This window comes from Mobula birostris, chromosome 27, assembly GCF_030028105.1.
Source record: "Mobula birostris isolate sMobBir1 chromosome 27, sMobBir1.hap1, whole genome shotgun sequence".
Taxonomy (NCBI): Eukaryota; Metazoa; Chordata; class Chondrichthyes; order Myliobatiformes; family Myliobatidae; genus Mobula; species Mobula birostris.
This window is the reverse complement of record NC_092396.1, coordinates 13441722-13454766: the sequence shown is the minus strand read 5'-3', so window position 1 is coordinate 13454766 and position 13045 is coordinate 13441722. Positions and strand designations below refer to the sequence as shown.

General features: G+C 46.0%; 1 protein-coding gene across 1 annotated transcript in view; it reads right to left on the bottom strand.

Annotated features, from left to right (window-relative positions):
- Positions 1 to 3483: 3483 nt before the first annotated feature.
- arhgef16 (Rho guanine nucleotide exchange factor (GEF) 16) overlaps positions 3484 to 13045 on the bottom strand; it is a 62421-nt gene continuing 52859 nt past the window's right edge. Inside the window, exons 12-15 of the mRNA XM_072245112.1 lie at positions 11846 to 12058; positions 8981 to 9045; positions 6246 to 6347; positions 3484 to 5804 (exon numbers count right to left, since the gene is read on the bottom strand). Coding sequence (XP_072101213.1) covers positions 5665 to 5804; positions 6246 to 6347; positions 8981 to 9045; positions 11846 to 12058 — 520 coding nt within the window. The 3' untranslated portion in view covers positions 3484 to 5664. The remainder of the gene's footprint in view (positions 5805 to 6245; positions 6348 to 8980; positions 9046 to 11845; positions 12059 to 13045) is intronic.

The window sequence follows — 13045 nt, the reverse complement described above, 5'->3', positions numbered from 1 at the left end:
TACACCTCTATCAAATTTCCCCTCATTCTCCTATGTTCCAGGGACCAATGCCATAACCTATTCACCCTTTCCCTATATCTCAGGTCCTCAAGACTTGGCAACATCCTTGTAAATGTTCTCTGTACTCTTTCAATTTATTGATGTCTGTCCTGTACGTAGGGGATATCTTTCCTGCAGGTAGGAATTGTTTCCGAATGCCTTTTCATGAACTTTTATTGTTAGGGACAGGTTGGCGAAGGTCCTTTGCTTTGCAGGTGTTGAGCATAGGGCCCGTCCTCTTGCACAATGACTTGGAATGTCGTCCCTGAAGACATGCGTACGTAACGATCGTCTGCAGTTGTAAATCGTGGTCAGAATGACTTTGGCTGTAGAGTGGAGGCAACAGTCCTTCATTCGCCAGCAGCGGTCCCCAACCACCGGGCTGCAAAGCATGTGCTACCAGGCCGCGAGGAAACGACATGAGTCAGCTGCACCTTTCCTCATTCCCTGTCACGCACTGTTTAACTTGAACATAGGGTTGGCAACTGTCCCATATTTGCTGGGACATCCTGTATATTGGGTTAAATTGGTTTGTCCCATACGGGACCGCCCTTGTCCCGTATTTCTCCCACTAAGGTAGAGCGTTCCTATGAAACTTTTCGTGCCGAAATGGCGTAAAGCGAAGAAGCAATTACCATTAATTTATATGGGAAAAATATTTGAGCATTCCCAGACCCAAAAAATAACCTACCAAATCATACCAAATAAGGCATAAAACCAAAAATAACACTAACATATAGTAAAAGCAGGAATGATATGATAAATACACACCCTATATAAAGTAGAAATAATGTATGTACAGTATAGTCGGGAAGATTAAGCCAAAACCGATCTTTGGAAAAAAAAATTGGCACGTACGCAGATCACACATGCGCACACAGGTGCCTGCGCGAGGCTTCATGGTCATGGTAGTCTTACTTGGGGTAAACACAAGTGTCCCGTATTTGACTGCTACTTTTGTCCCTTATTTGGGAGTGGGAAAGTTGGCAACCCTAACTGTAAAAGATATGTTGAGGTGAGTTTAACCCTACTTGAACATCCACCTCGGTCGACCGGTCTGCAAGAATATTGTCAATATTAAACTGGTCCGCGATGCAAAAAAGGTTGGGGACCCCTGGATTAGAGAGAAATTTGTTGAAGGCGAGGTGCAGCTCTTAGCAGATTCAGGATTTACACACATCTGCAAAGGGAATCCCTAGTTTGCGTGCATTTATGTGAGGAAATGCTGGCAATTCCACACATAATCCAGTTTGATAGTCAACAGTTTCGTGATAAGTCGCTGATGTGCTTTAGTTCTCCTAAAGCTCGTATTTCATACTCTCCGTACCAGAAAAATGAAATAGTTTGCCTTGTGTCAACTGGTACTACAGGATCAAGTGAGTGGATTCTCACTAAGCGAGATTTACCAGCCAGTGAGTTAGGAATAAATTAGAGGTGTTATTATGAATAAATTATCAGGTCATTTGTGTTTTATTCAGTTTAATGCGCTGTATACATACTGTTTTCTAATGGAAGTATTTGTATCCCCATATACCACAATAAAAGGATTCTGAACTCACTAACCCAATTCCCTGAACTAGTAATGCAGAAGTCAAGTTTGCTGTTCACCATTTCGGGGGATCCGATTCCCTTTGAGTCTTGCTTGTTAGCGAGTTGCTTACTCTATCTGTGTGCTGCATCTTTATGATCTTACATCAAAGTGATCCACAGAATACTAGTGACAAAATAAAATGCATCAAGTATCAATCAAACTGTCACATATAGAGCAGGTGAGTGGAAGCTTGGTCAGAGACATTATTTTGAAAGTACCCATTGAGAGAGAAGACTGGAGAATGAATTCCAGTGATTCACAGCACCCAGCTCACGAGGAGTGTATTTCTGACTGGCTTGCATTGAAGCTCGGGCTTCATGATTTATTTTTCATTGAATTGGAGATGGTTTGGTCAATCATCAATTGACAGGCACTGGGACAACGTGGAGCCAAGTGTCATTGGTTACACGGTCACAAGCCACTCTGACTCTGTTGTCCACTCAGCTAATCCAAAGTTCCTGTGTGGCCCTTATCCCTCCATGCCTCCCCTCCCTGTATCTATCCAAGTGATGCTATTGTACCTGCTTCACCACTTCCTCTGGCAGCTCACTCATATCAGGAGAACGCTTTACGTTACCGAACAGAAACAGACGCATTGGTTGTCCACCAACCACCCACCTACATGATTCTCATGTCAATTCCATTTTGTTTTGGTTCTCCGCATAGTCCCGTCATTTCCAGCCCTCCCCCCCACTTTTTGATTCTCAGATTCTACCACTTACCTACACGTGGGGGGCAATTTACAGTGGCTAGTTAACCTACCGACCAGTTTGTCTTCTGAACATCGGAGGAAACTGGAGAACCGCGAGGAAACCCGCATGGCCACCAGGAGAACATACAAATTCCACAGGGTCAGTGCCAGTCTTCAGGATTGCCGGAACTGTGGGACAGCGCCTCTACTCGTTGTGGTCACCTGCTTTAGAGCACGAGAGGCATGGTGGTAACTGGAAAGACAGGAGGGTGAGAGCACGAGCACCAGATGGTGAGGGAGCACAGGTGGGAAGGGCCTTCAAGAATGAGCAGCTTGGCATGGAAGACCATGTACCTCCTGAGAGCAAGTCACAAGAGACTGCAGGTGCTGGAATACAGAGCAATAAACAAGAACTCGGCACGTCAGGCAGCATCTAAACCTATCAAATGTTGAAAGGACTCGGTAGAGTGGATGTGGAGAGAATGTTTCTTATGGTGGGGGAGCCTATGACCAGAGGACACAGCCTCAGAATAGAGTGGCGTCCAATTGGAATAGAGATAAAGAGGAATTTCTTTAGCCAGAGAGTGGTAAATCTGTGGAATTTATTGCCATAAGCGGCTGTGGAGGCCAAATCATTGGATAAGTTCAAGGCAGAGGTTGATAGATTCTTGATTAGTCAGGGCATGAAGAAATACAGGGAGAAGACAGGAAATTGGTACTGAAATGGGAAATGGATCAGCCATGATGAAATGGCGGAGCAGACTCGATGGGCCAAGTGGCTTAATTCTGCTCCTATGTCTTATGGTCTTATCTACAGAAGGAAATGGACAGTCAACATCACATGATGGAATCTGATTGGAAAGGAAGGTGAGAATGGAACCAGATAAGGGAGGTAATGAGGCAGATGGAGACAGTGGTAGTGGGGTGTGTGGGTAATTGTCAGATGGAGTGGAAAGAAGATGGGTGATAAGGGGTTAGTTGGAAAGAAGATAATGTGTGGGAGGGTCTGGGTAGATCAGGAGGGGAGAAGTAGGGCAGACTTAAGAGTTCCTTTGTAACCTAGACTTCATCTGATAGAGAGGGAATTCACCCTGATTCCTTTCTCACCCCTGCTGTGGAAGAGAGACAATAGCCTTAGAAAACCACCAAAACATATCAGGAGTTAAAGTTTATTTATAAATTGTTATAAAATGTAAATCTTCAAGAATCTGTGGCAATTAGTAAATATTTTGGCAGATTCCAATGCATCTTAAAGATTGTACAACTTGTGTTACGAGTTATTAATCTTACATCAAAGTTAAAGTAAGCAGGGAAACATGTCTATCCCATAGTGATTTGTATCCTCTAGTTTCACAACCTTACTTCACAAACTCAAACTTCTGCTAGTTTGGATTCAGAAAGATGTTAGTCAACCAAGACCATAAACTAAAGTGAGGCATATTCACTCCCATGGCCACGAGAAACTGGGAGTGAAGATCAGCAGGGACTGTCACACAGCATGGTAAGAGTAAGTGTATAGACATCGGTTGCTGCTCATCACACTGGAGAGAATGGAACGGGAACTCACATTTCCCTCTGCCTCTAGTGTGGGCACAGGCTGGCCTGCGAGCACCCACCAACTTTGATGAAAAGCCCTGGCGATTTACACACATACACAGAGGGGGAAAATTTGGGATACTGGTCAATCTTCTTTCTCCTTCCATCCCATTTTCCCAATCCCCTGAATTGAGAATATTTAACAGGGCAGAAGCAGCCATGAAGGTACCACTCTGTGGAGGTTGGTGGTATCTTCCAGCCATCTGGGAATCTGGGAGCCATCATGAGGTGGCTCTCTTTGCACCAGCTCGATCCATGCAGGATCAATGGGGGAGGGAGGGGGGATAGAAAATGGAGTTGGTTGTCTCCAATGGAGTTGGTTGGCAGCCTCCACGGATGTTCCAGTTGCATCTGCTGATCTGTCAATCGTTCCAAGCTTTTGAGAAAACAACAAAAGCACAATGCTGGAAACACTCCGTGTCTGTGAAGAGAGAAACAAGGTCTATGTTTCTTATTGATGACCTCAATGACCTGAAACTTTAGCTCTGTTTCTCTCTCCACAGATACAGCCTGACCAACTAAGAATTTCCACTATTTTCTGATTTTACTTTAGATTGCCAGCGTCTGCAGGTGGTTGTTTCTTAAAGGGCCGAGCTTGGTTGAAGAAATGAATAATCTATCTCCACCCCAGCTCTATTCAGCGTAAAGAAAGCTAATCAGAATGCAAAGCCCCCACATCTGGAGCTCTGATCAATCAAGTGTTCCTGCTCACAAAACTGACGTTGCAAGGTGAAAGCTAGGAGTAGAAGTCCTGGTGACTAAAACTATTCCTTCGGTTGGATATTCCTCACCAAATGATCTGAGGGTAATGAGCTTAGCTCATCTTAATACAGTCACTACTTCTTCACTTGCTGTCCCACTCTCCCAGCTCACACACTGCCCACATCCACTCCCTCTTTGCCCTTGACCCTCTTCTCCCCAGTATGTTTTCTCGTCCTTCCGCCAGGCCTCACACATACTCACGCAGTTACACTCACTTGCTCTCACCGTTATGTTAAGGAGGTTGGCTTGGGAAACAGATTTTGTACAAGTTCTGGCTTGCATGACGTCCTGATTGACAAGAGTGAATGAGCAGTGGCTTGGTTCACTAAATCTGGATCTACACTGAAGTCACCACTCACTGACTGATCGCAGATGATGCAACTATCTTAAACCCACCCCGACTGGGCCTGAAACATTCATGATGGCATATCTTCAGAAATGTCCTTGAACTGAACCTGCCCTGACTCAATTCGGCATCACTGGGGTTAACTCCAAAACCCCAACCCCTCCCAGTAATTCACATGGGCCCTGAGTTTAAAATAACACACAACATTTCAAATTACTTTTCTGAAAGTGCCTTATACGGAACACTCACAAGCGGGTGAGATTGTCGACATAAATACCAATCATTTCTGGTCACCATCAAGGAGCAGGCATAGGAATTTAATCTTGGCTGCATTTGATGGGACTTGTTCATTGCAAACTATATTACAAACATGCACTTGTCTTCTTACCAGGCTTAAATAATTGGAGGTCCCTGTCCCTGAACAACCCATTCCAACAGGCTTAGCTCCTGGGAACGCTGAAGTGCATCTGAATGCCCCTTCAGCCAATAATGTGTCCAAGAGCCAAGAAGCATGGGCACGAGCAACAGATGTGGCACTGCCACCCATAACCTGTTAAAATGGGGACCCATTCTGGTGTGTTAAAGGGAGGTAGAACTCTGGTCTCGATGCAACAGCCAGGCAGGGGGTCAGAAGGTCGGCTAAACATCGGTTTCAATCCGCAGCCTCTCCATTCGCTGGACGTTTCGTTGCACGGCAATGTGATTCGTTATCTCCTTGGCGCACGACTCAGGGAACCAGCCTCTCTCCCAATCACGTATCCTCTCTCCATGGTACCAGCCTATCGGGAGGAAGATATGATCCTGTTACAGGGGCAGTATCCAGGGGAAGGTGTACAATGTAAGGGGTGGGTCTTTCAAACAGCAGACCAACATTAGTGCCAAGGGCCAATATTCTCAATGAGTAGCTTAAACTGAGGGATCTCAGATATTGAGCAATTCTGTTACCATTTGAGATTGTCCAGTCCACGACCCTCCCCAGCTCTATAATCAACAGCATTATTACAGCAAGGCCCACAACGTAAAGGTCTTGGCCATCCTTCAGTTGTTATTGTTGACAATGATTCCCACCCCAGGTAAATGCCCCACTATAGTGCAGGGACTGTTCTACAATGTATTTCAGGGTAGGGATCGGGCTCCAAGTGTCAAAGGGCAGCAGGTATCAATAGGGCCTGCACCCAGCAAGACGCCAGCCGGCAACAGATTTACCACCCCGGACATACCGTCCACTTTCTGGAGAATGACCACCACGTCTGCCTGCTGCAGTGCCAGCTCATCCGGCTGCTTGGCCAGATACGCTTTGATGATCTCCACCTGTTGGAGGCCTGGGAGGAGGAGAGAAGAAACAGTTAGAAACACAAGAGATTCTGCAGAGGCTGGAAATCCAAAGCAACATACACAAAGTGCTAGAGGAACTCAGCAGGCCAGGCAGCATCCATGGAAATGGACATATGGTAGAAGTTTCAGATGAGACTCTTCTTCGGGACTGGAAAGGAAAGGGGGAAGATGCCAGAATAAAATGGTGTGGGGGTGGTACAAAGATGGGTAGCTTGAATGTGATAGGTGAAGCCAGGTGGGTTGCAAAGGTAAAGGGCTGGAGATGAAGGAATCTGGTAGGAGAGGAGAGAGAACCATATGAGGAAAAGGAAAGAGGAGGGGGACCAGAGGAAGGTGATAAGCAGGTGAGAAGAGGTAAGAGTCCAGAGTAGGGAACAGGAGGCGGAGGGAGGGGAAGAGAAAACATTTTTCTCCTTCCAGTAAAAAAAATTGATATTCATGCTATCAGGTTGGAGGCTACCCAAATGGAATACAAGGTTTTGCTCCTCCACCCCGACAGCACATCTTGGCACAAGAGGAGGCCACGGACCGTTTTGTCGGAAACGGAATGGGAATGGGAACTGAAATGTCGGGCTGTTGGGAAGTTCCGCTTTTGGTGGATGGAGAGGAGACATTTGACGAAGTGGTCCCCCAATTTACGACAGGTCTGAACAATGTAGAGGAGGCCACATCGGGAGCACCGGACACAATACATGACCCCAGCAGATATGCAGGTGAAGAGTTGCCTCACCTGGAAGGATTGCTTGAGGCCCTGAATGGAATGAGGGAGGAGGTAAATGGGCAGGGGTAGCACTTTGGATGCTTGAATGGTTAAGTGCCGGGAGGGAGATTAGTGAGGAGGGATGAATGAACAAGGGAATCATGAAAGGAGTAATCCCAGCGGAACACGGAAAGTGAAAAGTGAAGGGTGGGGAGGTAAAGATGTGTTTAGTGGTAAGATCCCCTTGGAGGTAGTGAAAGTTGTAGAGAATGATGTGTTGGAGGCTCGTGGGGTGGTAGGTGAGGATAAGAGGAACTCTATCACTGTCAAGGCGGTGGGAAAACGGGGTGAGGCAGATGTTCAAGAAATGGAGGAGATGTGGATGAGGGCAGCATTAATGGTGGAGGAAGGGAACCCTTGTTCTTTGAAGGAGAAGGACATCTCAGATGTCCTAGAAAGGAAAGCCTCATCCTGGAAACAAATTTGGCAGATATGAAGGAAGTGAGAAAAGGGAATAACATTTTTACAGGAGACAGGGTGGAAGAGGTATAGTCAAGATAACCATGGGAATCGGTAGGTTTATAAATGATGTCGGTCAAGAGTTTGTCGCCAGAGAAAGTTACTCCATGCATTTACTCCTTCCTGCAGAGGCAGCTTTCAGACAATCAGCAAGGTGGAAAGCTTAGTTTTAAACAACAGCTTCAAAGAGGATGGAAGGTGCAGAGATGAAAAGGTTCAGGGTCGCCAGAGAGAGGTTCTCCTTTCAATGGTCATCTACAACCAACAGCATTCATCTGATTGCTGGCACTTTGTTTTTTTTTGCTGCAAGCAGATCTGCCAACTTCTGGCAAGAAGTTCGGCTTGAAGAATGTTTCCAGTATTACATGAGGATGTGGAAGAGAGGCATCGGGAAACTGGAATTTCTGACCTCAGTGATACAGCAATGTCAGGCGAATTTATATTTTGGGATTGGCACTGAAGATAAAGATTAGCTTTATTTGTCGAACGGAAGTATCAAAGCAGGCAGTGCAATATATCATTTGTGTCAGCAACCAGCAGTTCGGGGATGTGCTGGGGGGCAGTTTGTCAGAGTCACTATGCTTTCTGCCCCAATATAGCATGCCTACAACTTACTAATCCTAACTCGTACACCTTTGAAATGTGGGAGGAAACAGGATCACTTGGAGGAAACCCACACCGTCATCGGGAAATGTACAAACTCCTTACAGACAACAGTGGGAATTGAACTCTGATTGCTGGTGGCATGAGGTGTTACACGATCTCCTATGCTACCATGCTATTTAATTAATCATTTTTAATATTGCTCTAGCATAGTGGGTTGGCACAGTAGCATTGCGGCTAGTGTAACACTTTACAGTATTAAAAATGGTTAACATTTCAACATTAACTATATAGGCAATCATCCTAGCTGCTTAAAATTCTGCTTTCAAACAGAATATAATAAGACAGAAGGTGCAGAGTACACATATTCTGAAGAGCAAACACGAGGAATTCTGCAGATGCTGGAAATTCAAGCAACACACATCAAAGTTGCTGGTGAACGCAGCAGGTCAGGCAGCATCTCTAGGAAGAGGTATAGTCGACGTTTCGGGCCGAGACCCTTCGTCAGGACTAACTGAAGGAGGAGCTAGAAATCTCTTACTATCTCTTCCTTCAGTTAGTCCTGACGAAGGGTCTCGGCCCGAAACGTCGACTGTACTCTTCCTAGAGATGCTGCCTGACCTCTGCGTTCACCAGCAACTTTGATGTGTGTTGCATATTCTGGAGGGGGTTGTTTCTGCTATTTGAGAGAGGCGTATCAGAGGCTGCAGGCTATTTGGGAGAGGGAATGCCTCCATTTTGTCAGTGTGGGAAGCCATGGCCTATGCTGCTGCCATGGCAACGTGCTGATCTCTTTACCTTCTTTATTGATGAGGTCATCGTGTTCCTTCAGAAGGGCATTGATCCATCGAGCTCGGACACTCCTATCATGAAAAGAAGGTTGAGAGGTTCACTTTTCTCCATGTCCTGAGGACCCCAGTCACAGGCCTGACCAACCCTGATGGTGCTCAACCCAACTCTCCCTGCCCACACTGCAACCATAGCCTGACGCTCTCCAAACTCGAATCCCCTGACACCCAAGACCCAGCGTGCCCGCAGTGCTTCTGAGAACCAGGAGATGGCAGCGTCCGACCAAAATCCAGAGCCTCCCCAAACCTCCGCAAATAAAGCCCCAACTTGAACCCTTTGAGTGGAAAGAGATCGGGAATGTTACCATTTCTCTCTCCACACATGCTGCCTGACCTGCTGAATGCTTTCCCACATCTTCTCTTTCTTTTAAGGTAACTGAAATGTGAGCATTAATACCAAGTTAATGCTTGATGCCTTCTTTTACAGAAGCCCAAAAGTGCACAATGTTTTAGGAACAGCATCTTCCTCTTCACCATCAGATTCCTGAAAGGTCCACAGACACCACTTCACTATTTTGTCCTAATTCTGAACTATATATTGTTTAAATATTATTGTAACATAATATTTTTTATGAATTGCACTTTACCGCTGCCGCAAAACAAAACTAATTTATTTATTTTTATTTATGATTTTATTTAGGGATACAGAGTGGAACAGACTCTTCTGGCAACTGTTTAACCCTAGCTGAAAGACCAATTAACCTACTAAATGGTACGTTGTCGGACCGTTACAGGAAACTGGAGCATCCGGACGAAACAAACGCGCTCACGGGAAGGATGTACAAACTTCCTCCAGGGGACACCAGAATTGAACTCTTAACTCCAACACACCGAGCTGTAATAGCATTGTGCTAACGGCTACATTACCATGTCCATCCACATCAGTAACAATAAACCCGACTCTGAAGTGAATGGTCACTGATCAGGCAGCACCCAAGGGTATTCGTACAGGGCAATTTCTGATGAGGGGGCTGAACTGACTATACTTCCTTACGGTACAATAAGTTGAGCCATGTCACCAGCAATCCCCTGATTTTAGCCCAGTCACGGGATAATTTACAATGGCCAATTAACCTTCCAGTTGGTACACCTTTGGACTGTGGGAGGAAACCAGAGCACCCAGAGGAAACCCACACGGTCACGGGGAGAACGTACAAACTCCTTACCGGCAGTGGCAGGAATTGAACTCAAGTCACCTGTTCAGTAAAGCGTTGTGCTAACCACTACACACTGAGCAGCCCCATATTCTTGTATTCTCTGGTTAGGATATTTCACTTAACTGTTCTCAAGGGGAGAAGAAATTGCTTCTTGCAGCTAAAAGGCCGGAATTGAGGGCTATTCCCCAAACAACAGACTGGCCATTTTGAGGGGCGAAGATAAGGAGAGTATGTTTTACTTCGGAAGTTTTATTGCTCAAGGTCCACAGCTGCTCAGTTACTGAATGTACCGCAGTCTGAGAGCAAGGAATGTTGGGCACCAAGAGAAAGGGTAAGATTCAGCCACGTTCTTACTGACTGGTAAAGGAGGCACAAGGGGCAATATCCCAAAGTTAGGTTCCACTCTTTTGTGGTTGTGTATTCTCAAGGGGGCCAGAATTTACCACTCCTACATGCGGACATACCAAACACCCCTCCATCCCCATCACCCAATGTGGAGAGGGGGCCACAGTTCCAAACCACAGGGTCACCAGCTCACAGCTTGGGTAGGCAGTGGCCCTCAAGACCCTGGCACTGGACAAAGTAGCCCTGGGCTAGAAAACTTCGAGGGTAAATGCAAAAGGGCTGTTGAGCCCAAGGTCAGTGCTAGGACCTTCGTCGGGGGGGGGGGGGGAGTGGGTGAGTTTGAATAGGAGCATCAAATTTGCTGCTGAATCTATCCTCTTCAGCCTGTCCGATGATCGCATTTGTTACTTTAATGGCCAGAAGATTCAGTTTATTGAACTGGAAGGAGACTAATCCTCCTACCACATTTCAATGGTTTTCCCAAACTATATCACGTTTAAATTTAGAAAAAATCAGAAGTGACATTTTTGATCCTTCGGTTAAATTTGAAGAAACTTGGAAACCATTTATTCAACATTTTCAGATGATGTAATTTGATCTTTCCGCATCCTTCTTATTAACTTAAAATATATGAATAGAGGAGCAGAGTTGATGACATTACTGAACGTGTTCGATTTCAGATATTGGTCTAGCCTTGTTGTGTTCCGTTTGCTTTGTTTTGGGTTTAGTATTTAGTTTCTTTTTTTTGTTTTTTTTGGGGGGTTTTTCTTTGTATTATTTTTCTTTTTATTTCTTTTTTTCTCTATGATTAATTGTATTAAGAGTTTGAAAGTCTATTATACCTGTGTTATTTGAAAACTTTTTTGTACATGCTTATCAACAATAAGATTATTCCAATCTCTCTGTTTCAATATTGTTATTCTGTTTATAATTTTGAAAAATTAATAAAAAAATTTAAAAAGAAATTTGCTGCTGAATCGACTGCCTGCAGCTAAACCTCTGGTGACATCAGGGTAAACAACGGCAAGCAAAACAGCCTGGAACGGAAAGTAGGGAAGTGAGTGAGAGGAGGGAATGGATCAGGATGGGAAGGGGGGGGGAGGAATGGGACACGAGGAGGGGAGGAAACAGGATAGGAGAAAGAGAAGACAGTGTGAGGAGGAGGGAATGGGGGATGGGGAGGAAGAGAAAACAGAGGGCAGGCGAAGGGAAGGGAACACATTGGAATGGGGAACCGTTTGGGATGAATGGGACAGGATACGAGAGAGGGAAGTGGTCGAGAGTGAGCGAGGGATTTGACCACTTGTACTCACAGCGAGTCTGTGCCAAAGACCATATGCTCGAGTTCGCCGGCACTGTTCTTTTTCATGATGATCTTGAAGAGGTACAGGTTGGAGCCGGTGCGAGGGTGTGTCCCGCCCCCTGTGGCTTTCCCCGGAGGGGAGTGAGGGGCATCATTGCACTCCAAGGGGACCACCTCCAGTTGGTCTAACATGGCATAGTCCTGCACCGTGTAACTTTCCTCACTGCCGACAGAAGACAAGACTGTCACCACCGACATCATTGACCCATCTTTTCTCCACCCACATGGGGTGATTCCCTTCCACCACCCAACCAATCATCAGGAGCATGGAGTCACATGACCAACCCTGACCCCAGAAGCTCCACCCAGTGGGGAGTTTAAGGAGAGGAGGGGCTGGTGTGAGTATTTGTGTGTGGGTGGACAGATCTGGGGAGTGGGCTGGGTGGACGGACAGATTTGGGGAGTGGGGTGGGAGGGTGGTCATCTAACCACCCACAATCAATGTCCAGTTTCTAAAGCTGGGGCTGCCTTTGGTCCCAGACACTGATTCAACCTGACATTCTTGGTCAAGTCAAGTCAAGACAAATTTATTTATATAGCACATTTAAAAACAACCCACATTGACCAAAGTGCAGTACAGATCAGAGCAGAATAGCTAAAATTACAAATACGAGAAACACAGACATAACCAATAAGTCAAACAGCTTATAGGCACAAAACAAACAACACAAGGGCCTAGGCACAAGCCAAAAATCAGCCACATCAGGAGGATTCAAACGGTAGTGAATAAAAGTAAGTTTTGAGCCTGGATTTAAAAGAGTCGCTGGAGGGGGCAGATCTGATAGGGAGGGGAATGCTGTTCCACAGTCTAGGGGCTACCGTAGCAAAGGCGCAGTCACCCGAGCTTAAGTTTAGATCACGGGACAGCCAGGAGCTCCAAGTCAGCCGAGCTGAGGGACCTGGAAGTAGAATAAGGGGTTAGAAGGTCTGTGATATAAGGGGCGGGGGGGGGGAGCCAGCCCGTTTAGGGCTTTATGGGGGGGAGGGGGCGTGGGAAGCCAGCCCATTTAGGAGATGAGGCTGAGTACAGGGCTACGGTAGGAAACTTTGTCACATGGTGTGAGCAGAATTATCTGCAGCTTAATGTGAAAAAGACTAAGGAGCTGGTGGTAGACCTGAGGAGAGCTAAGGTACCGGTGAACCCTGTTTC